Genomic DNA, 27948 nt, shown 5'->3' on the forward strand with positions numbered 1-27948 from the left:
ATGTGTAGGAACACAACCCTTATGGTTCGTGTTCAACCTCGTCAATTAAGTTTGTCATTGGATCTCAACCAACCTTCGAGCTAGACAGATTGCCTGTACTACTCATCGTTACCCCAAGCCATCGTTAGGTGTTTCACCCAGGCGACTTACCCCTACTGTTCCAGAGCCAGAGTTCATCCTCGAGAACCAATCGAATAGTGCTTACGAGCTTTGCTTAAAGTACGACTTCAACAGTACCCCTGATCAGCTTAGGAGGATTGTATGTGAGACTCAATTACCTTTGAGTTCCTTCAGGAACTCCTTGAGAGTATGCCAGCTTGTTGCCAGGCAGTGATTGATGCTGAGGGGTGGTCACACAAAGTAGTGAGATTTGTGTGTAACAAAAGACTGAATAGAGATTAGTCTACTTCAATTTCTGGTGGCAACACCCCTATTATGCACTGGCCAAGGGACTCTGCTTTTGCCCGAGACCATAGTATGCAGATCCATGGGTACTACAGGATTGGCATCTTGTGCATTTCAGGGTTGTTATTGGAGGGTTGCGCCATTCGTTTGGTTGCCGAGGCCACTAACGTAGCTCCGTTTCAGCATATACTCGCTTGACATGCTGGCCACGTTCGTGGTTGCATGTCACCCGAGATGATACTTTCTACCATGACTTCATTGTAGACAAGAGATCATTCAATACGACACTGCGCTTGCGGATCTCACCATACACCAGCGCTTTGTCCATGCAACCCAGCGCTTCCCCCACTGAGCTCAAGAGCTAACATGCCGCCAGACGTCTAGCGCCGATCGGCACGCATGCCAGATGCGGGTGCCTGCAGGTAGCCTCGGCATGAGGCTGCGAGGAAGTTTGGGCAGGGTCAGGCTTTCGATGCACAAACACCGAACGTCGAGTATCAGAGATCCCGTCTCCCGTCATCACTTCTCCGCACAGGCGAAGAATGAGACATCCATTGGACAGGTATCAGCCAAATTCCAGTACAGTGGCATCTGGCCGGGATGAAGTACCGTGACTAGAGGCATCAAGTGTGGTAGGCTACGATAGTGTATGCATCGACTCATCTGGTCGGTGTATAGTCAGCGGAGTGGAGATTGACTGTGCAACAGGTCGATCACTGGCCTAATGGACTGGCACTATGATAGTCAAACTTACTTTCCTGTACCAGACATATCATCTTGTCTGAGAAGATATAAGTATGAGTAGCAACGCTCTCCAAGAAATCCATCGACTCAGCACCTCGACCAACATTCCATTCACGCACTCACTTCATACTCAACTTTCGCTCAACAACCCTCGTTCATCATGCACGCTTCCACTCTTCTCTCCGTCCTCCCCCTTCTCGCAGGCACCTTCGCCGCCCCTGTAGATGATGTCAAGCGCGCCGTATCCGCCTCCTGCCCATCCTACACCATCATCAACACCCGCGGCACCAGCGAAGCCCAGGGGCCCTCCGCCGGCTTCAGGACAATGAATTCGCGCGTCACTGCCGCCCTCAGCGGCGGCAAGATCTACGACACCGTCTACCCAGCCGACTTCTCCCAGAACTCGGCAGCAGGCACCACCGCTATCGTCAACAAGATTACCAGCACCCTGCGAACAAGCCCTAACGAGTGCTTCATCCTTGAGGGGTACTCTCAGGGTGCACAGGCTACTGTCAATGCTTTGCCAAAACTCACAGGCGCCAACTTCAATGCTGTCAAGGGCGTCTTCTTGATCGGTGACCCAGCGCACAAGTCTGGCTTGACTTGCAATGTCGATAACAACGGCGGCACTACTACCCGTAACGTTAATGGTCTGTCTGGAGCTTTCGGCACAGGTATCCCAAGCAACTGGATTTCTAAGACACTTGATGTGTGCATATACGTGAGTCTTCCTCCTTTACCAAGTATCTTGATTTGTGGCAAGGAGAACGGTGTGCTGACGAGAAACCGCAGGGTGATGGTGTATGTGACACTACACACGGCCAGGGGATCAACGCACAGCACCTTCAGTATCCTAGCGATGCTCCTACACAGAACCTTGGTAGCACTTTCATCCAGAAGCAGCTGGCTTAGGTGGATTGAACGACTTCTTGTATATTCTTCTGTTCCAACTTGGTTCTTTCGCGCTTCGTGCCGATAATAGTTTCGGATAACTGTAACCAGCAAACATTATCTATCGTTCACTATTTGTTCCCGAGTGCTTGTCAGTCTGATGCTTGTATTACTCGACGGCGATTCCAGCTCTGGATGGTTTCGAGTATCCTCGTTTTTGGCTATGCTGTTGAACATGACATACTTCACATATCGGGGCAGTATATGAGCCTCTCCTATAATGGCTTCAAGATTATATTTACCTCATGCTGACGAAATTATGCACTGTCATCCTGGACGACACAACTTCGCCAGTATGCATCCCTACCTCCCACCCCTGATAAACCGCAGTATTCCCCCCCTCCCAAAAAAAAAGCTCCTTCCCCGTCGTATCCACATCCAACCCCTCACCTCCCTCAAATCTAAACAGCAAACAACTCTCTCTCAACTCCCTAAGCAACTCCGGATCCGTAGGCTTCCCAGTCCCGCCATTCACACGCTCATCACTCGCAACCCTTCTAACATTTTCATCAACATCGCAGGTTATGTATATAGGGAGGAAAGGTCGTTCAGCTTGGACTGCGGCGTTCTGGTATTCTGCGGCGACGCTGCGTTCTAGTTCATTGTTTGTTTGGAGATCTACAGCCGTCAACAACGCCAGCACACCCCAAGCATAACTGCTACTTACCTGTAAACACCACGACCTGCGATAGCTTGTCCAGGTCGCTGACAACTTCTCTAAATACGCGTTGGCGATACAAATGCTGTTCTTTCTAGTAGTCTGGGTGGGTCTGCGGGAAGTGCGCTTCCACGGGGTCGATGAGTTTGTGGTTGTCTATTAGAATCATGGATGGAAGAAGTGTTGTGAGACTGCGAGCGATTGTTAGCTTGCCGCTGCCAAGGAAGCCGTTAATCCAGACCAGAGGTGCTGGCTTGGGGGCCGCCACGGCGTATAACTGGCGCGGGTGGATGCCCAAATGCAAATTTCCAACTCAGATCCACGACCGATGAAGGCAAGAAGGATATGCATACATAGACGCTCACTCATCTACGTGAGTTCTTGTTTGTGACTTCCGCAATGGGAAGAGCAACATCATTGGTTAGCAAACTACTGGGAAGAACTTGCGAGGAATCACAGAAATGCTTTTACATCTCAACTCTATTTGCTCGCATATACATTTGCTACATCATCGCCGCTAATTGCAGCTTCTTACAACTCGTCATGGTTCTCCTTTCCTACATAGTTCTTGTACTTCTCCGGATCCCACTTAACACCAGCCTTCTCCAGCGCCTCCTTCAACTCCTGCTCGGTTGGTCCACGGCCGCCGTGGGACTCCATATTGGGTCCATCGTTTTCAATCTCCTCGCGCTGGTGATCAGCCTGAGATTGTGCATCAGGCTGCTCGGTCTCGGCCTCACCCTCCTTGGGAGCGACAGGGGTCTCAGTGGGCTTCTCAGTCTTGCTCTTCTTAACCTTGGACGCCTTCTTGGCCTTAGGCTTGGTTGTAGCCTTTGGCTTCGGGGGCTTGAAGTGCTTCATCTTCTTCATCATCATCTCCATGACGACGTCGTCGAGCTGCTTCTTCTGGTACTTGAGTTCCTCGACAGTCAGAACAGGCTCCTCATGGCCTTGGAGCTTGTCCTGCTTGGCCCGAGTTTCCTCGAGCCACTTCTTTGCCTTGTCGGTTACATCTTCGATCTTCGTGCGGTCCTCTTCGGTATAGATCTCGGGGACCTCTTCGATCTCAGGAGTGGCGGATGCGGAGGGTGCGGATTCGAGGTCCTCCTCCTCAAGCTCATCGAGTGGGTCGACGGAGGGAGAGGGAGAAGGCGAGGCGGAAGACTTGGATGCTGCCTCGGCGCTCTTGGAGCTGTAAGTAGCTCGCTCGGCGATCTGGTTGTTGACAAGCTCAACGACTTCTTTCATGCCGCCGATAGTCTCCTCGAGATCAGTAACGGCACCAGGACGCTTCCAAGACTGGCGTCTGCGGCGAAGGATGGGGTTGACAATATCTTCGAGCTCCTTGAGCTTGGCGCGGAGGGTCTTCTCGTCAGCGTTGGGGCCATCAGAGTAAACCCAATCGGAGGCAGCGTTGAGCCTGTTCTCAAGCTCAGTACGGGTAGCCTCAGTAGAGACAGCGACAAAGTCATCATCATCGAAGTAGTCGCGAGCACGGTAGGTGAAAGCTTCGAGCGAGTTGAGGACTTCCTCACGGACGCGGCGAGCCTTATCAGAGGCATCAAAAGCGGCGAGCCTGCATCGTGTGAGCGTGGGTGCGAGGTCTGTAGTGATTGATATGCTCCTTACCTATCCTGCATCTTCTTGAAATCCTTGCGGGCGTGCTTCTCGTAACCAAGTTGCTTGACATCGTAGGTAATAGCAGACCTGACGGTCTTCTTCTTAGGCTTCCCGTCGTCAGAGGCCTCAGCTGCCACAGCAGAGGAGGACTTGGAACTTTTGGAAGACTTCGACGAAGATGAAGACTTGGAAGCGGACGCAGGAGCGGACTCAGAAGAGGTATCGTCCTCCTTCAGGGCTTCCTGGTCCTTCTTGCCGCCCATACCGAACAGGTTCTTGACACCATCAACGATGCCACCCTTACTGTCATCAGTGGCCTCGCAAGTGACCCAGGCGGATGTGACCTCGGGAGTACCGGTAACGGGGCTGAGCCTGACCTGGACGTAGTTGTTGAAAGAGTCACGATCGCAACCATCGGTATCAATCAGCTTGGTCACTGTGCTGGTCAAGTTGAGACTCTTGAACAGAAGAGTAGGCTCCTTAACCTCCTTGCCCTTAGCGTCAGGAATGGACTGGTAAACGGTGAACTCAAACTCGCCCATCATGTTGAAAGGCAGGTCCTTGGTAGCGCCAAGCTTGGTGCTGGGAGTGAAGATCTTCTGATCGCGGGTCTTGAGGTTGTGCTTGTACTCGATGCCGTGGTTGTAGCCCTGAGTGTCCGAGTCCCGGATCTCTTTAACACGGAACGAGGGGCTGAGACCGGCAGCCTTAAAAGCTGCTCCAAAGACGGCGGCCTCATCGGAGTTGACGTTGGCTCTAATCTTGTCTTTTCCAGCAACAGCCTCGAGACGAGCCTGCACGAAGGGTGTGCGAGTAGCGCCACCGTGGACGATGACGGAGTCAATGTCCTCGATTGTCAGGCCGGCAGCTTCCAAAGCCTTCTTAATGGGAACATCAACGCGTGCAGAGACCTCGGATGTGAGCTGCTCGAACTTGGTGCGGTCGAGCTTGTACTTGAGGTCGATGTCCTCGAAGAGAGCCTCGAAGGAAGCTTGTGTGGCCTGGTTGGCGCTGAGGACTTGTCGGATCCTCTCAGCCTCCTTGAACAGCTTCGCAGCGGTACGACCGTGGGTGTTTATCTTCTCGGCGGTGATGGAAACGCTCTTCGCGGCCGGCAGCTCAAGGAAAGTGTTGATTATATCGTCGACGATGAGGGAGTTCAGCGCATCACCTCCGAGTGTCCTGTCCCAGCTCGCCCCGAGAACGTTGACTTCCTGGACAGTCTTGTTGCGCTTGCCAACATCTTTGACAGACCTGCCCTGGAACTGCAAAACAGTCGCGGACGCAGATCCAGCGCCCATGTCGAACACGAGATTGATTTCCGGCTTGCCTGCCTCCTTACCGTTGACGGTGGGGAACACCCTGCCAGTCGCGTAGTTGATGCCGACAGCCACGCCATCGCTGACTACGCTGAGGACCTTCAAGCCTGCCAGCTTGGCCGAAACCTCGAGCGCGCGCCTCTCCGCAACATTGTAGAAGGGAGGAACGGTGAAGACGACGTCCTGAACATCGTAGCCGGTACCAGCCAATGCCTTTGCGTTCTCGCGCACGTTCTTCAGGACCATAGCGAGCACCTCCTCGACAGAGAAACTCTTCTCCTCCTCAGCGGAGAAGATGCTGCTCTTGAAGCTGACCGTCTTGCGTCCTTCTGTGCCTCTGACTTCGAGCGCAGGGTACCTTCCGTTGTAGGTCTTGACCGCATCGCTATCGCTGGAAACACCGAGGAGGTGCTTCAGGTTGGGATATACATCGCCGGGGAAGCGAGCCTGGAGGGCAATGGCATCGGCGCCGTAGAATCGTTCGGGGAAAGAACCCTCGGGGAGAGCACCGCTCTTGGACGGCTTGAAGGCGATGGCGGATGTCTCTTTGCGGCGCGAGTCTTTGGTAAGAACAATTTCGAGGGGAATGCCAGGCTTGACGAGAGCGGCCTTGATGTATTCGGTGCCCAGGTCGACACCCAGCACTGCCGAGGCGGCGGAGGCGGTCGATGAAAAGAGGAAGAGGAGGCCGAGCAGCATTGCTGCCGGAGAGGCACTGTTTCGCCGGCGTCTTGGAGGCGCCATATTGTGTGGTTGAGGTGTAGGAAAGTTGCGGCGTGGGGGTAGAAAGAGCTCGAGGTGGGATGCCGCGAACAGCGCGGAGAGATGATGGATGTCGAAACGATAGCAACAGAAGACTCGAGAGGCTAATCGTCAAAGACAAGTGAGAGGGAATCTATCCCAGAGAATGAAAAAGTGCAGTGAGGTGTGCAGTACTGTGGTACATGCAGCGTGAAGGACAATGTGTTTCGGCGAGGTGTTAGCTTAAATGATCGCCGGAGCTTTATGACACGCTGGCTCCAACGTCGGTGAAAGGCCACATTGACATCGGGCGAATGCCAACCCTCACGAGTCACAAAAGCAAATTGAATCAATGCTTGTCAAGCTTAGATTGCCGGTGCCTGAAACACTGCAGGATGATTGCTCTTATCCAATCCAGTCTATTGGGTTCCTGTTACTTCCTTCGTGTCCTTGAAGTTCTCTGGCCAATCGGTGGTCTCGCTTCGCCGCAGCTGGGCAAGGCCCCTCAGAGCTCCATGTCTCCCACGCTTCTAATCATACTGACGTTGGTGAACATGATGCCTGCCGGTCATTGCAGGAATTGCTTGTCCTGGTAGAGCAGTGACGTGGTGATGTTAATATGAAAAGCTGTTCGCTCAAATTCCACGGTTGAACTCAACCTTCCCGTCCTTACCACCGCGCGCATGGAACTCAGGCTCCAATGAGGTTGCACTCACGCTCTCCCTCTGCGGGAACGCACCAAGAGCCAGCGGCAGCGCAAAGATGCTCGTCGCAAAGATGAGCCCCAAGTTGATCGGCGTAGTCATCCTCGGCCTTTGCTTCAGCCACTCTGTCTTCTGCAGCCTGACCAAGATCAAGGGCGGCAAAACCATGATTGGTGTCGCGTTGAGTACACGACTGACAGCTGTCTCACCCACTGCAACTGTAGCCGCCTTTTTGCTCTTGCCCAGCGGTTTGACTTCCAAGTCACCGGTTTCCACGCGCTTCTTCTCTTCTTCGGTCAAGACGGGGAAGATGGGAATGCCGTGCTTGATCTCCTCACCGCGCATCAGGAAGACGTTGAGCACACCAGCGAAGGCGACGGCTGCAAAGGGTACGAGGCGGCTAGCGATGAGCTTTGCGTTGGGCGAGAGGCTCTTTAGGCGTGGGACGGTGGCATTGAGACCGTATGCGACACCGCACGATGCGCTGACAGCGAGAAAGTACGACTTCGCAATTGTTGCTGTAGAGAGCGGGGTTGCCTTGTTGGCGTTGGAGTAGTTGATGGCGACGTTGAGCGACTGGTTGGCTACCTGCCAGCCAAGTGTTCCTGCTGTCTGCTCCTTCTCAGCTTCAAGACCCTTTCCCCATTGACGTGTTGCATACCGTAAGGTTGGGTGTGAGCATGCCACCTGTGACGACCAAGTTGGACAGCACGAACGCTGACATGCGGAACGGTAGAAGGACTGGCTCGCCAGTATCTTAGTTGTTATCAGCCTTTTGCTCCTCGCCTCTAGTGCCAATTACGCATACCAGGGTGTATTGTCGAGTCGATAACCTTCTTTGCGCTCCATAGCTCCGGTGTCATTTCCCGTACCTTGCCCGTCTTATACGCAGTGACGAGTTGTTTGGCATTCTCGAGGCCAGCAGAGGATGTGAAGAGCGTTCTGCACAGTGTGTGGTCAGTGGTGCGGTCTGAAGAAGTTGCTGAACAGTCATAGATAGCACGGTCGTTGCACATGAGAGAAAGGGTGTGTAAAGCAGAACAGCAAGTCAAAGGTCGTGGACTCACCACTCCCCGCGTATCCAATGTCATATCAATCGCTGTGCAGCTGTCTCACCTCGGGTCTGAAATGTTGGCGGCGTGCTGCACGCGACCCCAGTACGTGGTGAGGTCATACTGAGAGCTCGGGAGGTCGCGCGTTCCAGGCAGGGAGGAAGTCATAGCTGCGTATAATTGATCGAGGCGATTGCAGCCTTGTTGACCTTGCGCAGGGCTTCTTGTGTGAGGTCGTTGGTGGAGTGCGTGGCAGCGCCTGTAAACCTTATCCGTCGCAAACGAAGCCGACCAAAGAGATGCCGGCGAGATCGGCGGTGAGCTTTGAAGGGCAAGCGATCCCGAGCAACACACGAACTACGGAAGCTGCAACCGTGCGTAAGGATATCTCATTTCAATTGCTATATAGGCTTCGCTGCTATGCTATGCATCTAAGGTATCTTCGTCTTATCCTTTCCTATTCAAGTTGGTGCGCGTATATATGGCACGCGCGTGCGATGTCGCTAAACGTCTAAAAACAGTACCACGCAAGTGGTCAATGCAATTATATGCAAAATATCTATGGGAAAACCAAGCCAAACACTTATCGCAGATCAGACCGTAAATTTCGTGTCAACAAATCGATCACCTTTTCTTCTTCTTGTCCTTGGGATTGAACGGTGGCGATCCAAGGATGGCATCGAACGTCCTGCTTGGGTCGCTGCTCGACTGAGGTCGGTTCACAGGGGAGTGGGTAGGTGGTGCAATGCCAGGTGGCAGAGGCAGAGCCTCCAATCCAAGGCTCATGACGCTGTTGCGCTTGCTCGCGTCGTGAGGACTATTCGATCGAGGCCGGGCGTGGGCTGATGAAGGGTCGAGTATACCCGGAGGTGGAGGCAGGGGTGCAGCGGTACCGTTCAGCTCCTGCATAGCTGCGTTCAAAAGCGTGTCGTTTGCAGCCCATTCTTGAGCCCTCTTCCAACAATGCGAGCGTCGGAAGACGCCCTCGACACCATGCTCGACGATGTCAGTTGGCAGACTCACAACCTGAGCACCACCTTGAACACCAAACCATGTTCGTGCTCTGGTCGTGTCTTCGCGGACCCAGGGTACACCGCTGCGGGGAACCTCACACAGGAAGTACTCGACACCTTCAGTGAACCGTACTCCAGGCGCGTCGACTACCAGCATGGGCAGTGACTGAATGACGGCATAGATAAACAGCCACTGTCCGCTTCTGAGTTCCCACAGCTCATCCATGTTCGAGCCGGAAGCTTGCTTCTTCTCGAAAGTGAGGAAAGCTTCTAAGAAGGGTGTCTTTTGCTGCGCGTCAGCATTGGTAGCGTTGTGCAGCATCTTGGTGATCTCCTCGCTCTTCAACTTCTTGCCCCGCGCTTTGGCATCCTTCTTTTCGTCTCCAGTAGGATAGTCAGATCTCAGACCCTTGAGAGTGGGGTACATCGGCAGATCAAATGGAATCGGCGGTTGCACAGGTGGCGTGCTGCGATCGTACTCGCTGAGTGCTTTGCGCATAGCGCGGGCATTTACAGCCACAAAGCCCATTCCCTCGTCCTCCACCAAGAAACCGTCGGCCGTCCTGTTCGTTAAGTCGGTCCGGTCGACAAGTAGATCGTATAAGCCAGATAGATCGCGGTACATGTCTCGCAGGACCAATCTGTTGAGACCGTTGGTCGTTAGGTTGTTTTTCTTGTTTCGCGCTTTCGGCAGCCACGAGCCGTACTTGTGTTTGTAGTAGTCGATCATCCAGCTTCGTGTGCTCATGAAAGCAGATCTCCACCTTTTGAAGTTGATCATCTTCCCTTCGCTTGCCATAGCACTGTTCATGATACCCGAGAAGATAGCAGCGAACTCAAAGTCCTTGAGCTTATTGTTGATGTTGGCCTCTCGGTTATCCAGATCCAGGGCAGCTCGAGCCATACGAGTTCCTGTCTTCGGGCTGACCATTTCCCACTTGGGCGACTGTAGGCCCTTGACATCGTCGTACTTGCCAATCGCGTGTACGAAACCTTCGGTGTAGAGTCCCATGGAGCGCATCTTCTCGCCGAGGACAATGGCTTCGATTGTCTTTTCGCGACTCTGCCTGACATCTGCCATGTTCAGCTCGTCAACGTAGCTGTCAAAGCTAGAAGCGGCCACTTCGCCAAAGGTCGATCCGTCAACGTTGGAGAAAGCATAGTGGGACAGAATGTCGGCGATGCGCAGGAAGATGTCGAAGATGTCCGAATGTCTTGTGGTAGCGACAAGAGACTGTCCAATCAAGAAGGCAAAGAAGTTGCGGTAGGTCACCAATGTGTCGGTGTCCTTCTGGGTCAGGCGTGGTTCTTGTGGGATGACGGCGTCGTCCGAGCTTAGCGCTATTGGCATGTACAAGTGCTTCTCGGTGTGGTCGTCCTCGGTTGCATCGCTGAGCGCTCTCGAGCCCTTCGATCCGTCTGAACTGTCTATCTGGCTCTGGTCTGGAGAAGCAGTGCGCGACTGCTCTTGGCCTACTTCAGTCGAAACTGGGCGCGAAGATCGTACTGGGACTTCATGGGGAGGTGCGACAACATCGTCGCTGTACAAAGACCCATGGACAAAGCGAGTGAGCAGTTGTGATGCTGCGTAGACAGACGAGTCGATGCGGAAGGAAGCGCCTTTGCCTGAGGTTCGCGGGAAGAGGTAGACGAAGGTGTCACCTTGGTCGTCCCAAAGCTCTGGCACCTGTGCTACCCGTTAGCATTCTCCACGTGGAACTAGCGCGAACAACAAGCGCAACGCACCTTCTCGCCGTTCAACAGCATCGTGAGATTGTACGGCACCTTGCCCTTGTGCCCAACAATCCACGCAAGCGGGCTGTTAGCACCTCCTGCGTGGCTGACGTCTGTCATGCTACTGTTGTTACCTCCAAACAATCCACTCTTCCGCCTCAGCTTCTTCAGCTTTCCTTCATTCCCAACTTCCAAGGTTGGTGTTCCTGGTCGGCTGCCAAAGCCACCAGGGGATGAGCTGCGCGACGGTACATCGAGGTGCGGAGGGGGTTCGAGAGGTTCGAGAGCTGGTGAGCCTACAGGCTGGATGGTAAGCTGGTTTGGAGGTGATTGACGGCGCTGTGGCGACGGAGGAGGGTATTCGGGCGCTGTTAGGTGTGTCGCAGATTGCTGCGTTGACGATGCTGCTGAAGAAATGCGGTTCTTCACTTTGCTAAGGCGGCTGCTGGATTCCGACGAAGCCGCAGAGTTGCTTTGTTGAGGCTCTGAGGAACCACCGAGAGAGAACAAGCTCGACAGCCGGTGGCTTGATTTCTTCTTGTCACCCATCATTGTGGACACCTCTAGATGCTGGAGACAGAACAGGCGGAGGAATGAGTGGACGGCTACGTGGGCGCCAGTGGAGATACTACAGTATGCTAATCAAGCGTAGCATGTAGGCTATAGAGCAAGACGAAACAGCAAACAGAACTTTATGCAGGGCTGGGCGGCCGCTGCGGATACATGTACTGGGAAGAAAGAGTTGTCAGACTAGAGCAGGGCCTAAGAATGCTATATTTGATCTCTCAATGCCCGTCGCAGATCCGGTGGGCGGCGTCGCAGACGGCCAAAACTTCGTCATAGCCTTGTCCCAGTCGGAGCTGCGCTAAGCATGGTTGGCCTTTTTCTTTGCCACAACGTGCGCAGCTGCCTGTCACATGTGGCCTTTCACTCTCAGCTAACACTCGATTGGCTTGATGCTCAGCTTTTCGATTCCGTATTTGTAGAACCCTCTGCGGCCGCCCTTTAGCCCCTTCACACGACGATCTTTCCGGGCGGCCATGGACCGTCGCTCTGGGACCTGCACCTCGCTACAGCATGCCATTGAGCCCCGCAAGGGTCGCAGGACCCACGCCGCGGTCATGTTTGCGGTGATTTGACTGACACTTGAATCAACACGTTCTGTTACTGCCAAAAGACTGCGACAGACTCCAGTCCTCAGCGTCAGTAAGCAGTCTGCACGCGCATCCAATACTCTTTGTACGAGCATAAGGCTGAAGCGTCGTGCTACTGTTGCTTTTTATACTCGGCCACCCAACAAGCAAAACGAAGCAGAGGCCGAAGTGGGCAAGCGGCGTGACGTACACGCTTTCGGCCTTAGCAGCAGCTTCTCTGTCAATAGGCAGGGCGCATTCAATTGCGCCATTATGAGCGTTACTCGCATTTCAGAGTCGCTCTCTTCATCTGGCAAATGGCTTCGACAACTCACAACACATTTCCATCTCATCTGATATAAGCTGGACAGCTGAAACAGCACCCGGTGGCAGCGCACTCCTCTACTCATTCTTACCGTAGGCGCCCGACACAGCGCCGCGCACCAGCCACAACGCCCCGTAATCGGTCGTTGACCCGTTCAAAAGCAAGTCGACGCGACACCTGCCCAGCAATCGATAGTCCTCCGTCCAACAAACGATACTCTCCCAGGCAACCGGATTGGCAGCTGCAAGAAGAAGCAGAACCGTGGAAATGACAGCCTTCTCCCCGCACAACATCGCCGGGTCGGCCACCAGCAAAAAGAAGCTAATCAATCTTCTGAGAGGGCACGTCAGCTTCACTCCACACAATACTTGTCAATTGCATCTTCCCTGCACCGTGCTATTAGACCCTCTTTCAATATTACGCGGCCCACTATCCCGGCATCGTTCGCTGCTAACGACGACGACACAGATGGCCGAACCACTCCTTGCTTCCAACGCAGTTGCTTGATAGATCTGCCCATAAAGTGCTCACCAACCACTCTGTTGCGTTCTCTGCCTTGGAGTACGGCCCGGATCACGGAGACCCACGTTTGCGCAAGCATCTTGCGTCGTGGCTGACGACCTTCTTCAAGCCTCAAGATCCTATCACCGACGATCGTATTGGAATTTCGGGAGGAGCTTCGCAGAACCTCGCAGTCTTACTGAACGTGTTTACTGATCCATCATACACTAGAAAGGTATGGTTCGTGGCGCCGGCATATCATCTGTCCTTCCGCGTGATCCAAGACGCTGGATTTCACGACAAGTTCCGCGCTATTCCAGAAGACGAGGAAGGTATAGATATTGAGTACTTCAAAAAAGAGATCAAGAAAGTGGAAGAGAAAGTGGCAAGCCAGGGTATCTCGCAGCCAGTAAGTGGTGCTCATGGGTTTAAGAATGAGTCTCGGCCATAAACTATCCTTGGCCAAGCTTGCATTGCTAGCTTGCCTCGAAGACGAAGCTTCTTGCAAATGCTGACAGTGCGATCAGAAACACAAACCAGTATCACGGCCTTGGGCCAAGGTGTACAAGCATGTCATCTACGCAGTCCCAACATTTTCAAATCCATCGTCTAAGACCATGAGTTTAAGACGGCGTAAGGAGCTGTTACAAGTGGCAAGGGAGTACGATGCGCTCGTCATCACAGATGATGTATACGACTTCCTACAATGGCCGTCTAAGGTTACCTCTGAGTCTGAGACAGTATCAGTAGAGCAAGCCCATCTGCCTAGAATTGTAGACCTCGATCGGTACCTTGACGGCGGTGCCGAAAGGGAAGGCGCCGACGGCTTCGGCAACGCGGTCTCGAACATGAGTTTCTCTAAGATCTCTAGTCCCGGCTTGAGGTGCGGCTGGTGTGAAGGTACACCAAAGTTTGTCTCAGGTGTCGCAGAAGTGTAAGTTTTGACTTTTCCCTACTCACTTGTGTAACGGCACCGCAAGGCTATAGTAGGTTGTCAGCCTTCTGTATTATGCGAAGACCCTGAACATCAGATACGAGGCGCAGTCGGCTCGATCCGAGCTGAGTTAGGGCTGACGATGACCTGTCTCAGCCACACTGGACTTGACGACTAACTTGTACCAGGGGATCAACTCACTCAGGTGGCAACCCTAGCCAGTTCACTTCGAACATCCTAGCTGAAGCCATGGAGGATGGTGAGCTTCAACGTCGCGTAACAGAGCAACTGCAGCCGGCATATGGCAAGCGCTATCGTTCGATGATCAAAGCCATCAACGACCTGTTGGTCCCACTTGGTGTCCGCCTGCCTCAAACCGATCGTGACATCGTTGGTGGTTACTTCATCTGGCTCACTTTGCCGGATGGCATGGAAGGTGGTGCCTTTGTGGAACGTGCTAGGGAAGATGAGAACGTGGTTGTTGCACAGGTACGTACAAACGGAGCCATGGTCATGGGAACAGCTAATAGTAATACACACCTAGGGTGAGCTCTTTGAAGTAAGTATACAATCCACCATCGCGGTTTCCTAGCTCACAAACCCAGATTCCCGGTGATAACGACCATCCACGTACGTCTTTTAAGAACGACATTCGCGTCTGCTTCGCAGTAAGTCTTGCTAGTCTTGTACCCTATCCATCACTTACACGTCCAAAGTGGGAAGATGAGGACGCGCTGATCGAAGGCATCGAACGCCTTGCGACTGTAATTCGCACGATGCAACACGAACAGAACACTACCGGCAGCTACAAGATTCGACTCCAGGTAGAGCAGGAGGCAAAGAACTTCTGGTAAGCGCACCGACCTGCCACACCGGAATCCGTAGCAAGTACAGCGACACGTCGATCGAGCCAACAGGGGAGGGACGCCACTCGCCTTCATTGAAGTTATTCAGCGCGTGTTACGGACAGTCCGACAAAGTTCCAGCCGGTGCCTGATCGCTGCGATAAGTCATTCGAGCCATCACAATTAGCCGCAAGGAACGTTGGTCGATTGCTTATCCCCGCAATACAAGAGCGATATTGGAACTCGTACCTGACGGCTCTATATCATGATTGGACAGATACGAAATAAATATGCTGTTAAGCATAAATGATCTGCGCGGCCCAGCTTCCTCAAATTTATATCGACGCGCCACGCTTGCTATGGAGGGAGCGATCTTGACAGCAAGCGGCACCCCGGACCTGTGAAACATGTTTGTGTTTGCACCTGACCTCATCATCCTTGTCAGGCACCGATTGGTAGACCTTTAGACCCTCAAATTTCAGTATGAATGAGTCTTCCCTATGTCGTGCGCAACGTAGAGAGACACGCAACCTCATTCACATGTCGCACACAGCCATGTGCACAACCTTCAGAGCGCTTTGGTGCGAAAGTGCGGGATGGGAACTCTTATGAGTGATGCGCGAGGTGTGAAGCCACAACCGTTGAGATGTTGGTGCATCTGATGCGGCCGAGTGACACTTGCAGACGCCCTGCTTCAGCGGCGATTCGCAGTACATCCAAGCACGATCTGCCGCGGCCCGCTGCGGTACGAGATGGCCCTTGACTGGCGACCAGCGTTCACAAATTCACCGCTGAAGCGCTCGCAAAGAGCCTATTTGCATGCAGCCACTCAGAGCCAATAGAAGGATTTACGAAGAGAATTCGAAACGTTCTTTCTGTTTCAGGCCTGGTCTCGCTTGTCCGGTTGTGGCTGCTGCACCAACCAAACCCCTGTCGCGCCAGGCACAGGATCGCCAACTTCAGCACCCTCGCGTTCACTGACTAGCCCACGACAGCCTGCTGTTTCACGCGCGTAAGTGAAGTCTGAACAGACAGGTCTTGTATTCCCTGCTAGCAACGACCCTGGGGTAATCTTGACCTGTGGTGCGAGACCACCGGGCCTCCTCATCATGAGGTGGAAGACAGTGACGAGGAGGCATTCAGATCAGAGACAGCGCAAGAGTATGATGATGAGGCGACAGCAAAGCGGTGGTACCATACCGCGGAAGCAGGTATAAAGTGGGTATTATCGGCTAGGCACAACAAGTCGAGCACCGCAGAGCGAAGAAGTTGACCCGTCAAATCGAAACTTGAAACAAGGAGCTCTGACGAACTTGATTGGCGAGGCCCCAACGTTACTATTGTGAGTCCCCTACTTTCAATACTAGGTACTTATACAATGTCGCCCTCCCGTCTTCATCTCTCCACGCAGGCGCATTGTCAGCTCGCAGCATTGTGTTGCTCCAACTTCAATTCTTATTGTTCTTCATCATTCTTTTATTGAAGAGCATCATTCTCATACTCTTCCCTTTTATCGCATTCGTTGCTGAGCAACTCCACCACATACTTATACCCATCTTCTCTACATTCCTGAGCTATCCTCAGATCACTGCCACGCGTCTTTTGCAGGTCAACTGACGCCAAAACTCATAGCCTTCGCGCTCTTTTCGATCTTTTCGACTACACAATAAAAAAACTCACATAGCCATCATGGTGGCTTTCAGCGCTGGTGCGCTCTTATTGGCGCTGCGCGTCCTCATCACCGCCGCTCCTTCCACAGCTGCTCCTGTCGCAGCACCAGTACCACAAGCATCAACTGCGCCGGCCGCAGCTTCCGGTTACTGGTTCGCCAATATCGAGCGTAAAGGTGTCGCTCCTTACAACGCTGACAAGGATGCCTACAAAGTCTTCCGAAATGTAAAGGATTACGGTGCCATTGGTGATGGCACAACCGATGATACTGAGGCCATAAACAAAGCTGTCGCTGATGGTAAGCGTTGCGGCGAGGGCTGCGACTCCTCCACCACCACTCCCGCCATCGTCTACTTCCCCGCTGGTACCTACGCCGTCAGCGCCCCAATCATTCAATATTACTACACTCAGTTCGTTGGTGACATCAACAACCTTCCTACTCTCAAGGCCACTGCTGCTTTCGAGGGTATGGCTGTGGTTGATGCTGACCCGTACATCCCTGGTGGTGATGGTGCCAACTGGTACACCAACCAGAACAACTTCTACCGTCAGATCCGCAACTTCGTCATCGACATCTCTGCAGCCAAAGCCACTGCTGGTATCCACTGGCAAGTCTCCCAGGCTACCTCTCTCCAGAACATCCGTTTCGAGATGGCCAAAGGCGATGCTGGCAAGGACCAAAAGGGTATCTTCCAGGACAATGGCTCCGGTGGTTTCATGACTGACCTCACCTTCAACGGTGGTGGTATCGGCGCTTTCCTCGGCTCGCAGCAGTTCACCAGTCGCAACATGACCTTCAACGACTGCGGCACTGCCATATACATGAATTGGAATTGGCTCTGGACCATGAAGAGCATCTTCATCAACAACTGCAAGGTCGGTCTCGACATGGCCAACAGCCCCTCTAACCAGACCGTTGGCTCTGTCCTCATGCTTGACAGCAAGCTTGTCAACACTCCCATCGGTGTCAACACTTCCTTCACTCAGGACAGCATCCCTACCACTGGTGGCACCCTCATCCTCGAGAACGTTGACTTCACTGGCTCTGAGTCAGCTGTTGTTGGCGCTACTGGCAACGTCCTCGTCAAGGGTGGCAGCAAGGTCGAGGCCTGGGCTCAGGGTAACGCTATGGCTGCTGGCTCCACTCAAGGTCGTGTCCAGGGTGACATTAACAACGGCCCCGAGAAGCCTTCGGTCCTGCAGGGCGAGAATGGCTGGTTCGAGCGCAGCAAGCCCCAGTACGGCGATGTTGATGTCTCAAAGTTTGTCAGCCTCAAGTCTAAGGGTGCCAAGGGCGATGGCTCTACCGATGACACTGCCGCTATCCAGGCTGCTATTGATGGTCTCCAGGATGGCGAGATCCTTTACGTCGATCACGGTGCCTACCTTATCACCAAGACCGTTGTCATTCCTGCCGAGAAGAACGTCAAGATTCAGGGTGAGGTCTATCCCATGTTCTTCATCACTGGCGAATTCTTCAGCAACATGGACGACCCTAAGCCCGGTTTCCAAGTCGGCGCCAAGTCCGGTGATAATGGTACTTTTGAGATGAATGACGCTATCATCGGTACCCAGGGTCCCGCTCCCGGTGGTATTTTGATGGAGTGGAACATTAACGCCGAAGCTGGCAAGGCTGGTCTCTGGGACGTTCACTTCCGTGTTGGTGGTTACGAAGGCACCAAGCTCCAATCTTCCAACTGCGCAAAGAACCCCAACGCCACCCACGACGCGAACTCTGAATGCATAGGTTCCTTCATGCAGCTCCACATCACTAAATCGTCCAGCGGTTACTTCGAGAACGTCTGGCTGTGGACTGCTGATCACGAGCTTGACCAGGCCGACCATGGTCAGATCGACATCTACAACGGTCGTGGTATGATCGTCGAGTCCCAGGGTCCTGTCTGGCTAGTCGGCACCGCTTCTGAGCACTCTCAGATGTCTCAGTACCACTTCCAGGGCGCAAAGGATATCTGGTACGGCGCCATCCAGACAGAGACGCCTTACTACCAGCCCAACCCCAAGGCCGACGTACCCTTCACCAAGAACGACAAGTACTTTGACCCCGATTTCGCCGAGGGTTCCACGTCTGCCTGGGCTGTCCGTGTCATCGACAGCTCCAGCATTTGGAACTACGGTGCTGGTACCTACTCCTTCTTCAGCAACTACGACCAGGAGTGCGTCTCTAGCCAGAGCTGCCAGGAGCACATTAACGAGATCACAAACTCTTCTAACGTCAACTGGTTCGGTCTGTCGACCAAGGCTTCCGTCAACATGATCACCTCCAACGGCAAGGGTCTTCTCAAGGATGCCGACAACCGCAGCAACTTCTGCGCTACACTGGCTATCTTTGCGCAGCCATAGAGTGAGGTCGGGCTTGATGTTGCATGAGTAGTTGTTCATTTCTTTCCCATTACGATGGGCCTTGTTTGAGCACAGATATCTCGTCTGTGCACTTTCACCATTCGCTACGAGCGATAAACTGGCACGATAGCGATGGATAGCTGAACATATCTTATACCCTGGGCTGGAGTTTGAATTAAGCATATATAGATGATCTAAATTGATCTGCGTTCTGAACACAAAAACCCTTCCATTCAGTGGCCCACAATGATTTCGTGATGATGAGGACCTTCTCCATATGAGGAGGGGAAGGTCTACGCGAAGCCGTGCGCGAAAAACTTCCCCGCTAAAGCTCACAACTCGCGCTCTCCAGAAACTATACGTCCACCGTCCAATCCTCTCGCCTCACCTCTCTACACAATTGAACATGTCAGACGACCGCGAGACCAATGCGCGACCCGCAAAGCGCGCGCGCCTCGACGACAGCGCCGCCCACACTCCCTCCACCGCCGTCACACCTCAAGCCACGCCTGGCTCTGCCCTCAATGCGCCTTCACAAATCGAGACCGACTACGACCGCGAAGTCCGCGCGGGAATCGCAGAATATATTTGTCCCAATAACCTAGGCTTCACCGGCGTGTTGAAGCAGAGGTACACGGATTTCTTGGTCAACGAGATTGGGCTCAATGGTCAGGTGCTGCATTTGAAAAGCACGCAAGTCGAGAAGAAGAAGAAGAAGGATGTGAGGGCTGAGGCGCCGGCAGAGAGTGAGGAGGTTAAGCCAGAGGAGAAGATTGAGATCAGGGAGGAGTATGGTGCAAATGCTGCGCCTGCTGCCCCGAAGGAAGAGAAGCCTGTGGAAGCTGAACCAGCAGCTAAGGCAGAGGAGACGAACGACGGGGAGGAGACATTTGCGATTGCTGACGCGCCGAAGAAGGAGGTCAAGGAAGAGGTATGCCTGCCCCAAACTTCGAGCTGGGTGTTGTACTGACAATTAGCAGCTTTCCGAGGAGGATACCAAATTACTTTACTCGATCTTTGGCGAAGACACAACGAAACAGATCGTAGCGCTTGTGCAGAGCATACGGAATCGCGAAGAAGCGAAGGCGAGAACCTTCAAAGCCGTCACGTCAGCACCCATCCTCGACAAAGAGACACGCACGAACGCGCACAAATCACTCCGTCGCATGTTCCCAAATCTCCTCGAAACATCAATGGAGAGCGACCAGTCGATACGAATCAAGGCAAACCCTCCAGCAGAGCGCAAAAGCAAAGGTGGGAGGGGAGACAAAGCCAATGGAGACCAGGGCAAGCACAGAGGTGGTCAATTGGCCTGGGAAGAGCTCGGTGGAGAATACCTGCACTTCTCGTTGTATAAAGAGAACAAAGACACAATGGAGGTTGTTGGCTTCCTTGGGAGCAAGCTCAACAGTGGTGCGAAAGCGTTCGCTTTTGCAGGCACCAAGGACAGGCGCGCCTGTACTGTTCAGCGACTGTGCGTCAAGCGTCAGACTGCTGAACGTATCGCAGGATTCAACAGGTCGCTGTTCAATGCAGCGGTTGGTGATTTCGAGTACCGTAAAAACGACTTGAAGCTGGGTGATTTGATGGGCAATGAATTCACCATCACGCTTCGAGATTGCAAGTTCCAGAATGAGGAGGGCATGAATGCTATACAGAGACAAGCGTTCGCAAACGATGTGGTCGGCAAGGCCATTAGGGACTTCTCAGAGAAGGGGTTCATCAACTATTATGGCCTCCAGCGCTTTGGGTCTTTCGCAGCTAGTACAGACCAGGTTGGTCGCAAGATGCTGCAGGATGACCTGAAGGGCGCCGTGGACGACCTTTTGAACTACAGCGAGGTAGCACTCGCCGCAGCAGAGGGCACAAGCAACTCCAACATCCTCGTCTCCCAAGACGACCGCAACCGCGCGAAAGCCCTCCACCTCTGGAGAACCGAAGGAAAAGGCCCCGCAGCCCTGGAACTCCTTCCCCGCAAGTTCACCGCCGAACGAAACATCATTCAGCATCTCAGCTCCCGCAACAGCAAGTCTGGCCGCCATGACCGCAAAGCAGACTGGCAAGGCGCACTGATGACCATCCCCCGCACCCTCCGTCTCATGTACGTCCACGCCTACCAATCGCTCGTCTGGAATGTCGTAGCCGGCAAGCGCTGGGCCACACACGGCGACAAAGTCGTAGCAGGCGACCTCGTCCTAGTCAACGAACACCTCGACAAGACCGGCAACGCCTCATCTACGGCCAACACCGCCATCGACCAAGACGGCGAATTCATCATCAACCCCTCTGGCACCGAAAACGCAAACGCCGTAGCCGAAGACTTTGAGCGCGCTCGCGCACTCACTAATACCGAAGCTGAAAGCGGGCAGTATACCGTCTACGACGTCGTGCTGCCACAGCCTGGCTTCGATGTCGAGTACCCCAAGAACTCAATCGGCGAGTTCTACAAAGAGTTTATGGGCAGTGAGCGCGGCGGCGGTCTGGATCCACACAACATGCGCCGCTCCTGGCGCGAAGTCAGTCTGAGCGGCGGGTACAGGAAGTTCCTGGCCAAGCCGCTGAGGCCGTTGGAGTTTGAGGTGCACAGCTATACGAAGGAGGATCAGCAGTTCGTGGAGACGGATTTGGATAAGATTAAGAAGGCGAGGGGGGGCGCGAAGGAGGGTGAAAGGGAGAGTGGGGATGTGACGATGGAGGAGGGTGAAGAAGAGGAGAAGAAGATTGCGGTTGTTGTTAAGCTTCAACTGGGAAGCAGTCAATATGCGACTATGGCGCTGAGGGAGCTGATGAAGGCTGGTGGTGTTAAGGCGTACAAACCGGAGTTTATGGGCGGGCGCTAGGTAAGTACGACACATCCTTCTAGAAGGCCCCTGCCGAGTACACCACACCAAACTCAAATCAAAGCAATATTGGCCTCTACTATGTTTGGATTCAGCCTGATCCGCGGAGGTCCCCTACAAGCCAAGGCTGAGAGGCGGGGACCGCAGCTGAGCCTGGTCAACCTGTCGACAAAATCCTCGCAACTCTTCCCCGTTGTTCAATCGTCCAGGTGACATCATTCACACCAGTGCTCTCAAACACTCGAGTACCCTCTGTTGATCTAGCGCATCCCTCCAGCTCTGAACTTCTGCGCGGTACTCTTGATCAGTCTCGCCTGATATTGCAGCACGCGCAAGGACTCTACAACTTGATCGCTGTAAGACAGGGTAAGTAAAACGGAAATGACGAAGCCCTTGGCGAAGTGTGCGAGTGCTAATATATGTCGTAAGTTACCATCGCTGCCAATTGGTACAACACCCGCGCAGAGAACCACGGCTACTCCTCTTTTGCCTCTCGACTGCCTTCAGCCTGACCACCGAAGACTACGCAAGGCCCCAGAGCAACATGTGGGAAAAGGTCAAGAAACACATCAAGGGTTCCGAGAGGAAACGCATCGAGGAACAAGTGCTACGAGCGGACTACTCATCGGAAGAAGATACGTCAAACTTGCCTGGAGGACTGGACGACAAGGCCAAAGACCGCAGGAGCGAGTTCAGCAACAATGACACTACTGGAGGAGCGGGGATTTTGAACCAGCGGCTTCCGAGACTCAGCGTACATGCCAATTTGAGCCTGAAGAGGGTGTACGATTCGAAGAAAGCACGGGCTGACATAGTATTCGTTCATGGTCTGACTAGAAACTCACACTCCACGTGGTACAGCAAGAAGGCCAAAGTACATTGGCCGAGCGACCTGCTGAAGGAAGATATGCCTGATTGCCGCACATACATGTTTGGCTACGATGCAGACATCGGTACTTTCCGAGGAGGAACAGGGGTTTCACAGAATCGACTCGCGGATCATGGCGGGGACCTGGCGGGCGATCTTGCAAGGGAAAGAGGGGCTACTAAAACAGTAAGAATCGACCAGTCCAACAATGAAGAGCGCTCTCATCAGGTTTTCCACATTCATTCAATCTATACCCAGGCTACTACAGTGGCGATATGGCTCGGTGAAGTGTCTGAAGGCATCGAACTTGCATCAAGATTCTTTGACCGACCTTGTCAACCTGACTACACGTTTCCCATTGAGTCGGTTTTTGGAAATGTTGTACTGTCGTTGCTCAGTCGCACCAAGAAGTTGCATGTGCTCAGCTATCTCAGGACTGAGCATCAACCAAACTTCGCCTTACCATCCTTTGTGCCAGATTGGACAATGGACTCGAGCGTTTCGAATCACGTGGATCGAGAGAAACAGGATTACCTGACTGTTCACTTGAACTTATACAATGCCTGTTTTGGAAGGGAAGGTCGATTTGCAAGATGGCTACTTTGCCGTTGTCGATGATGCCTACGTACGTGGGATCATGGACGGTGAAGCGCTGGAATCTGCAGATGATCTTGACTATCCAGAACTGCGCTAGAGTCTGAGAGAATCTGAGGTGCTCTAATATGTGACCGAAATTGACGTGATCAAAAGTATCTCCACAAGACTTCCTCGTTCACGGCCCACTCGCACAAAGAGGGTGTCTGTTTTCCCAAGGATAGAGACCTATACCGCTTATGGATCTAGAAACGGGACGGGTATGTTTCTCTCTTTGTACCCATACCATTTCGGCAGCGTTCTCTTTGGCAAGCCCTCAGTGCTGAGCTGCAGATCTTCAATCGCACTAGCCCACTTCAGCAACGTGCCTTCATCCCATGCGGTGCCCATCAGCGCTAAACCAAACGGCATGCCCGACTTCGAATGCACACCAGCCGGAATCGTAATAACAGGATACCCAGCCTGGGCTGAGAGCTGATACGACTGACCAACATCTGAGGGAACAAGCAACGCATCAACAGGCCGTCCGTTGTTTGCGAGAGCTGCATCGATACCATCTTCACGCGTGGCTTTTTGTGTGAATGTGAGAGCCTGGTAGTATATCTCATCCATAACCCCCCTTGTCTCCAGTGAAGCGAGAAAGCCGTCTTGGCCAGAGTAGAATGCTGGAACGCCTCGTGGCCAGGGATACCCGCCTTCGGTCCTGTCGTTAGCATAGTTGTAGGCTACAATGTCTTCTAAGGAGCGAATGTTCGTGTTCTCAAGCTCAGAGAGGTATGCTTTGATGTTGTTGTAGAAGTCAACCTTGACAACAGTGTACTCTGATTCGTTAGGGTAGCCGCGTGTGGTTCCGAAGTCCCAATTCCAGCCATCGGGTGACACGGTTAGCTCGCGGTTGGGTATCTCGGTATTGTTGATTACAGTTGCTCCTGAAGCCTTGATCGCTGAAATGATGGAAAAGAGTTGTGTTTGCTGTTCTTCGTCCGCGTAGATCCAGAAGCTGTCCCATGGGATCCCGAACGTCGCATTCTGTAGGGCAGACTTGTTTGTTAGATATTGCAAATAGCCGCTAGGTGGAGTCTTGCCCTCCTGAGCAAGGGTGTAGTTGTCCCGGGTATCGATACCATGGATAGCATCGAAAGCATATGCGGCGTCGCGAACTGTTCGGCCGAACGTGCCTACGCTATCTTGATGAACACTCTCAGGCACAACTCCGGCCCGTGAAGTCAGTCCCACTGTTGGCTTGATCCCGACTAATGCATTCCTCTCTGCAGGGTTGATGACGCTTCCATCTGTTTCTGTGCCCAGAGAAAACGGTACAATGTTCGCGGCCACAGCTGCTGCACTGCCCGAGCTGCTTCCACCGGGGTTCAGCGTGAGGTTATACGCGCTTCTTGTTTGACCTCCTCTTGGTGAATACCCTTCCGAATAATTGTTCGATCGCATGTCAGCCCACTCTGACAGAGTTGCCTTGCCCACCAAAAGTGCACCTGCTTGTCGTAGCTTTGCGACCACGTGGGCGTCCCTTGGCACAACGCTCCCTAACAGCACCCAGCTCCCGCATGTTGTTTCCATCTGATCCTTCGTTGCAATGTTGTCTTTGACGATGAACGGTATGCCGTGCAGTGGTCCGCGCACATGACCTGCCGCTCGCTCGGCGTCCAATGCAGCAGCAATATCTTCAGCATCTGGATTGAGCTCGATAATGGAATTGATATACTCATCGACTTGTTGGACCCTTCTCAGGTAGCATCGAAGAAGTTGCGCAGAAGTAAGTAATCCATTGCTCATGTAGCCCGATAGCTGATCTATGGTCGCTTCTTCGAGCGTAATCCCTTGACAAGTGGGCATCGGAAACAAGGCCGGAGTACCTGCTGCATCTTGAGGCGGAAAGTGGTACGGATACGGTTGTTGGAGTGGGTCAACGTTGAGGATGTTCGACGCATTATACTGCGCGAGTGCGCCAAATGCAAGGGTTAGAATGGTGATGTCGGCAGTCTTTCGATACATCGTATCGAGCAGGTCGAGGAAGTGAGATGAATACAGAAGGGTCGCAATGACGGCGACTGCGATCGTACTTGTACCTGCATGCATGTATGCAGCTCAACGCATGCCTGATCGAACCAATGCTGCATTTGGGGGCTGAACCTTGCAATCTAGTCTACCGCACTTCAGGCGGGCCTGATAAGCAGGAGGACAAAGTCCATTAAGGGAAGGAACATGAGGTGCAGGTTACTGAGCATCTCAAGAAAGGCCTGAATATCGATCTTGAGGCGTGATGATGAATGACGAAAGCGCGAGGCTGAGGTTGGAGCGTCGCTTCTGTGGTGCGACTGAAGCCTTCCCGAACAAAAAAGTGGGTCCGCCAGCCTCATTCGCTCCTTTCCGTAGGATTATCATCCTTCCAACAACACCATCGTGGTTCGGCACAGCAAGTCCACACATATGTGTCGCCATGTGTGCGCGGAGGTACCATCGCAAGTCGAAATCAGGTTGCACCAACTGCAGGCAACGAAGAATCAAGGTATGCCGACCCCCACGCCTGGATTCATATCGTGTCTACGATGCGAGCGTTTGCACGTGAGGATGATACTCAACAATTGAGTGAATGCTAACAGGCTCAAGTAGTGTGACGAAGCACAAGGCGGCTGCATGAATTGTCAGAAGCGCAACTACATATGTAGTCTCCGTACCTTCGACGCAGCAGTATGCCCAACTACAAAGCATGTTCAAAACCTGCATCAGCAGCCCAACGCTCTTCTACTATCACCAACAGAACCTCACTTTACGAATGTGCTTCTACAACAAGATATTTTGAGTCGGCTACCCAAGTCGATCCGCCCTTATGCTGCTACGCTTCTTCATCACTTTTCGAGCAATACTGTCACAACAATGGGTTTCGGTACAACACCTCAGCAAGCATGGTGTACAGCAATACCAGACATGGCACTAAAGCATGACTTCGTGATTCACGGGGTTCTGGCTATTGCAGCTCTGCATCTATCAACGACCTTAGATTCTGCGGATGCAAGAGAAGGATATCAGAACATGGCAGCGCTGGAGCTAAATGCAGGTCTGATGCGATATATGAATGAAGTCCGAAAAGTTACCAGCGACAACGTTGAAGCTCTATTTGCTTTTTCCACTGCGATATCATTGTTCAATACTTTCCAGGCCAGGAATGAGTGTCGCAGCCTTGTCGGGTCGAAGCACGCGGATCCTTACACTCCTTTATCGGCGCACATGACGGTCTCCGAAGCAGTACAAATCGTATGCCGCGCTCTACGGACTTTACGAGGAGCTCAACTGATCTTAGTGCCTGGCTGGAGCAAACTCCAAGATGGTCCCCTGCGTTCCGTGGTGCGGCGCGAGTCGTGGTCTGCTGCCATCCCAGTCACAAACGCACATCTCGACGAGGAAAAACGTTTGAGGATCTTAGAGTCAATGTGGTCAAACACCCATCGATCCTACGAAGATCACTTCGATACACTTCGGCAGACCTGGCAGAGTCTATGCGGATCCTTTGCGATAGTCTGGAGCTTATTAGATACCGCTCCTTCGAGCCACTCATCCTCTGGGCCGTCCTTCGATTGGACATCGATATTTCATTTCTCAGTCCAATGCTCTCTTGCATTCGCAAGTCTACTTGAGCAGCAGTGCATCGAAGCTTGGGTACTTGTGGCTCACTATGGAATCTTGCACGCAGAAGTGGAAGGGTTGTGGTGGCTTGATGGATCGGCTGCCAACTTGGTAGCAACAGCAGCTTTGGTAATTGGAACTAACAACTGGAAATGGATCGCCTGGCCAGCCGCCAGAGTTGGCACCGATCTGGAGAGCTTACGATCTATGGCTCTTGTCCGTCCCAAGGTCTGTTCATGAGATCTGTCGGCTATAAGAGCGAACGACTCATTCATAAAACAAAGTCTGCGTCGGGAACGCCGCAACCTTGGAGAAGCCAAAATCTCGTGCGCATCATAGCCTCCAAGTAGCGATAACAACCACGGAACGCACTCAGCGTCGCAAGCAAGACTGTTCGTAGCGACTGACATCCCATTTGGACCATAACCGTGCCTTCCGGTAACGCCAAGAGTCATAAATTCATTACAGATCGCCAGTACTTTTACTGCAGATGCTCGCGGTTCTGTGGCTCGTGGCTCGTCGTTGGGATAATGTCGACATATTCGTTCGAAACATGGTTTCCATCGCCCTTCGACACTGTCCTCACCCATACGTAGCGTTGCTCGCACTGCGCTCATGTCAGCATACCGTCCGTACATCCAGCGCGTGACTCCACATACTTCGCACTCTTCCCCTCATGCGGCAGGTTACTTCGACCCGACGAGTCGTACTGTTGTCTCTGAACGTAGTAATTTGGAAGCTTGCTCCACGTCCTCTCCCGAACCTCCCTCATATACCGGTCCTGCTCCACGGAGCGGTTCATATAACTGGTATCCTGCGCCTCATCCCCACCCCAGAAGCGCATCACTGCGAAACCGCACACAACGAGCGCGCCAGCACCAAGGATGACGAGGAAGATGATGAGCGCCGGGGCGACCTGGAAGCCCATGTTGTCTCTTTTGTCGAGGTACATGTTTGCGGTGGTGTGACTGCGTCACTGTCGGCAGCAGTATATGATGGTAGGAGTTGGATATCACAATTGTGAAGTGGTCGCAGTCGAGTGTAAGGTCACAAACCACCCCTATCACTCTGGGTGTTGACGCTCGTATAAGTGCGGGACGTCCGGAAGTGGTGTCGTTCGCTTCTCCAATGGTGGTCAGCTTCGGGCTTACGGTTGCAGGCGCGGGCACACTCGATGGCAGCCTTGGGTTCGATATCCGGCAGCACGGGAATAGGTCGCACAAAAAACAACAACTTGGGCAAACCCAGCAACAATAAAGTTACCAAACATGCAGCGCAGCCTTTTATGAACCACTC

At 53.1% G+C, this 27948-nt stretch overlaps 12 protein-coding genes across 12 annotated transcripts; 6 read left to right on the top strand and 6 right to left on the bottom strand.

Moving 5' to 3' along the window:
* Window positions 1–1129: 1129 nt before the first annotated feature.
* BU25DRAFT_433212 (carbohydrate esterase family 5 protein) lies at window positions 1130–2061 on the top strand (the record flags this gene model as incomplete). Its single annotated transcript, XM_033708761.1, has 3 exons — window positions 1130–1184; window positions 1374–1870; window positions 1942–2061. The coding sequence occupies 3 exons, from the start codon at window positions 1130–1132 to the stop codon at window positions 2059–2061; spliced, it is 672 nt and encodes a 223-aa protein (XP_033559136.1).
* A 354-nt stretch (window positions 2062–2415) lies between these two features.
* Window positions 2416–3026, bottom strand: BU25DRAFT_474443 (uncharacterized protein; the record flags this gene model as incomplete). Its single annotated transcript, XM_033710906.1, has 2 exons — window positions 2416–2718; window positions 2768–3026. A coding segment is annotated over one exon (174 nt), but the record flags the coding sequence as incomplete, so codon positions are not given.
* Window positions 3027–3231: 205 nt separating this feature from the next.
* BU25DRAFT_413117 (heat shock protein 70-like protein-like protein) lies at window positions 3232–6641 on the bottom strand. The gene is made up of 2 exons (XM_033706958.1): window positions 4388–6641; window positions 3232–4334 (listed from the first exon to the last, which is right to left on the bottom strand). Exons 1-2 carry the CDS (start codon window positions 6394–6396, stop codon window positions 3290–3292), a joined length of 3054 nt encoding a protein of 1017 aa, XP_033559138.1. The 5' UTR covers window positions 6397–6641; the 3' UTR covers window positions 3232–3289.
* Window positions 6642–6832: 191 nt separating this feature from the next.
* BU25DRAFT_413118 (Tricarboxylate/iron carrier) lies at window positions 6833–8264 on the bottom strand. Its single transcript, XM_033706959.1, has 3 exons — window positions 7951–8264; window positions 7804–7898; window positions 6833–7754 (listed from the first exon to the last, which is right to left on the bottom strand). Exons 1-3 carry the CDS (start codon window positions 8156–8158, stop codon window positions 7074–7076), a joined length of 984 nt encoding a protein of 327 aa, XP_033559139.1. The 5' UTR covers window positions 8159–8264; the 3' UTR covers window positions 6833–7073.
* Window positions 8265–8572: 308 nt separating this feature from the next.
* Window positions 8573–11728, bottom strand: BU25DRAFT_413121 (uncharacterized protein). Its single transcript, XM_033706960.1, has 2 exons — window positions 10954–11728; window positions 8573–10894 (listed from the first exon to the last, which is right to left on the bottom strand). The coding sequence occupies exons 1-2, from the start codon at window positions 11491–11493 to the stop codon at window positions 8819–8821; spliced, it is 2616 nt and encodes an 871-aa protein (XP_033559140.1). The 5' UTR covers window positions 11494–11728; the 3' UTR covers window positions 8573–8818.
* A 668-nt stretch (window positions 11729–12396) lies between these two features.
* Window positions 12397–14789, top strand: BU25DRAFT_129302 (PLP-dependent transferase). Its single transcript, XM_033700485.1, has 7 exons — window positions 12397–12559; window positions 12625–12740; window positions 12868–13309; window positions 13428–13834; window positions 14023–14323; window positions 14379–14393; window positions 14440–14789. The coding sequence occupies exons 2-7, from the start codon at window positions 12667–12669 to the stop codon at window positions 14686–14688; spliced, it is 1488 nt and encodes a 495-aa protein (XP_033559141.1). The 5' UTR covers window positions 12397–12559; window positions 12625–12666; the 3' UTR covers window positions 14689–14789.
* Window positions 14790–16368: 1579 nt separating this feature from the next.
* On the top strand, window positions 16369–18891 carry BU25DRAFT_398083 (glycoside hydrolase family 55 protein; the record flags this gene model as incomplete). Its single annotated transcript, XM_033704894.1, has 1 exon — window positions 16369–18891. One exon carries the CDS (start codon window positions 16369–16371, stop codon window positions 18709–18711), a length of 2343 nt encoding a protein of 780 aa, XP_033559142.1. The 3' UTR covers window positions 18712–18891.
* A 226-nt stretch (window positions 18892–19117) lies between these two features.
* BU25DRAFT_373186 (pseudouridine synthase-like protein TruD/Pus7) lies at window positions 19118–21589 on the top strand (the record flags this gene model as incomplete). Its single annotated transcript, XM_033704033.1, has 2 exons — window positions 19118–19642; window positions 19692–21589. The coding sequence occupies 2 exons, from the start codon at window positions 19118–19120 to the stop codon at window positions 21549–21551; spliced, it is 2385 nt and encodes a 794-aa protein (XP_033559143.1). The 3' UTR covers window positions 21552–21589.
* Window positions 21590–22095: 506 nt separating this feature from the next.
* On the top strand, window positions 22096–23113 carry BU25DRAFT_460776 (uncharacterized protein; the record flags this gene model as incomplete). The annotated part of the gene is made up of 2 exons (XM_033710385.1): window positions 22096–22504; window positions 22995–23113. 2 exons carry the CDS (start codon window positions 22096–22098, stop codon window positions 23111–23113), a joined length of 528 nt encoding a protein of 175 aa, XP_033559144.1.
* BU25DRAFT_413124 (amidase signature enzyme) lies at window positions 22939–25286 on the bottom strand. The gene has a single exon (XM_033706961.1). The coding sequence runs from the start codon at window positions 25105–25107 to the stop codon at window positions 23251–23253; it is 1857 nt and encodes a 618-aa protein (XP_033559145.1). The 5' UTR covers window positions 25108–25286; the 3' UTR covers window positions 22939–23250.
* A 197-nt stretch (window positions 25287–25483) lies between these two features.
* BU25DRAFT_129454 (uncharacterized protein) lies at window positions 25484–27110 on the top strand. Its single transcript, XM_033700487.1, has 2 exons — window positions 25484–25537; window positions 25632–27110. The coding sequence occupies exon 2, from the start codon at window positions 25666–25668 to the stop codon at window positions 26890–26892; it is 1227 nt and encodes a 408-aa protein (XP_033559146.1). The 5' UTR covers window positions 25484–25537; window positions 25632–25665; the 3' UTR covers window positions 26893–27110.
* On the bottom strand, window positions 27085–27869 carry BU25DRAFT_129390 (uncharacterized protein). The gene is made up of 2 exons (XM_033700486.1): window positions 27312–27869; window positions 27085–27259 (listed from the first exon to the last, which is right to left on the bottom strand). The coding sequence occupies exons 1-2, from the start codon at window positions 27602–27604 to the stop codon at window positions 27235–27237; spliced, it is 318 nt and encodes a 105-aa protein (XP_033559147.1). The 5' UTR covers window positions 27605–27869; the 3' UTR covers window positions 27085–27234.
* Between the last annotated feature and the right edge of the window lie 79 nt (window positions 27870–27948).

This window comes from Macroventuria anomochaeta (assembly GCF_010093625.1).
Source record: "Macroventuria anomochaeta strain CBS 525.71 unplaced genomic scaffold BU25scaffold_28, whole genome shotgun sequence".
NCBI lineage: Eukaryota > Fungi > Ascomycota > Dothideomycetes > Pleosporales > Didymellaceae > Macroventuria > Macroventuria anomochaeta.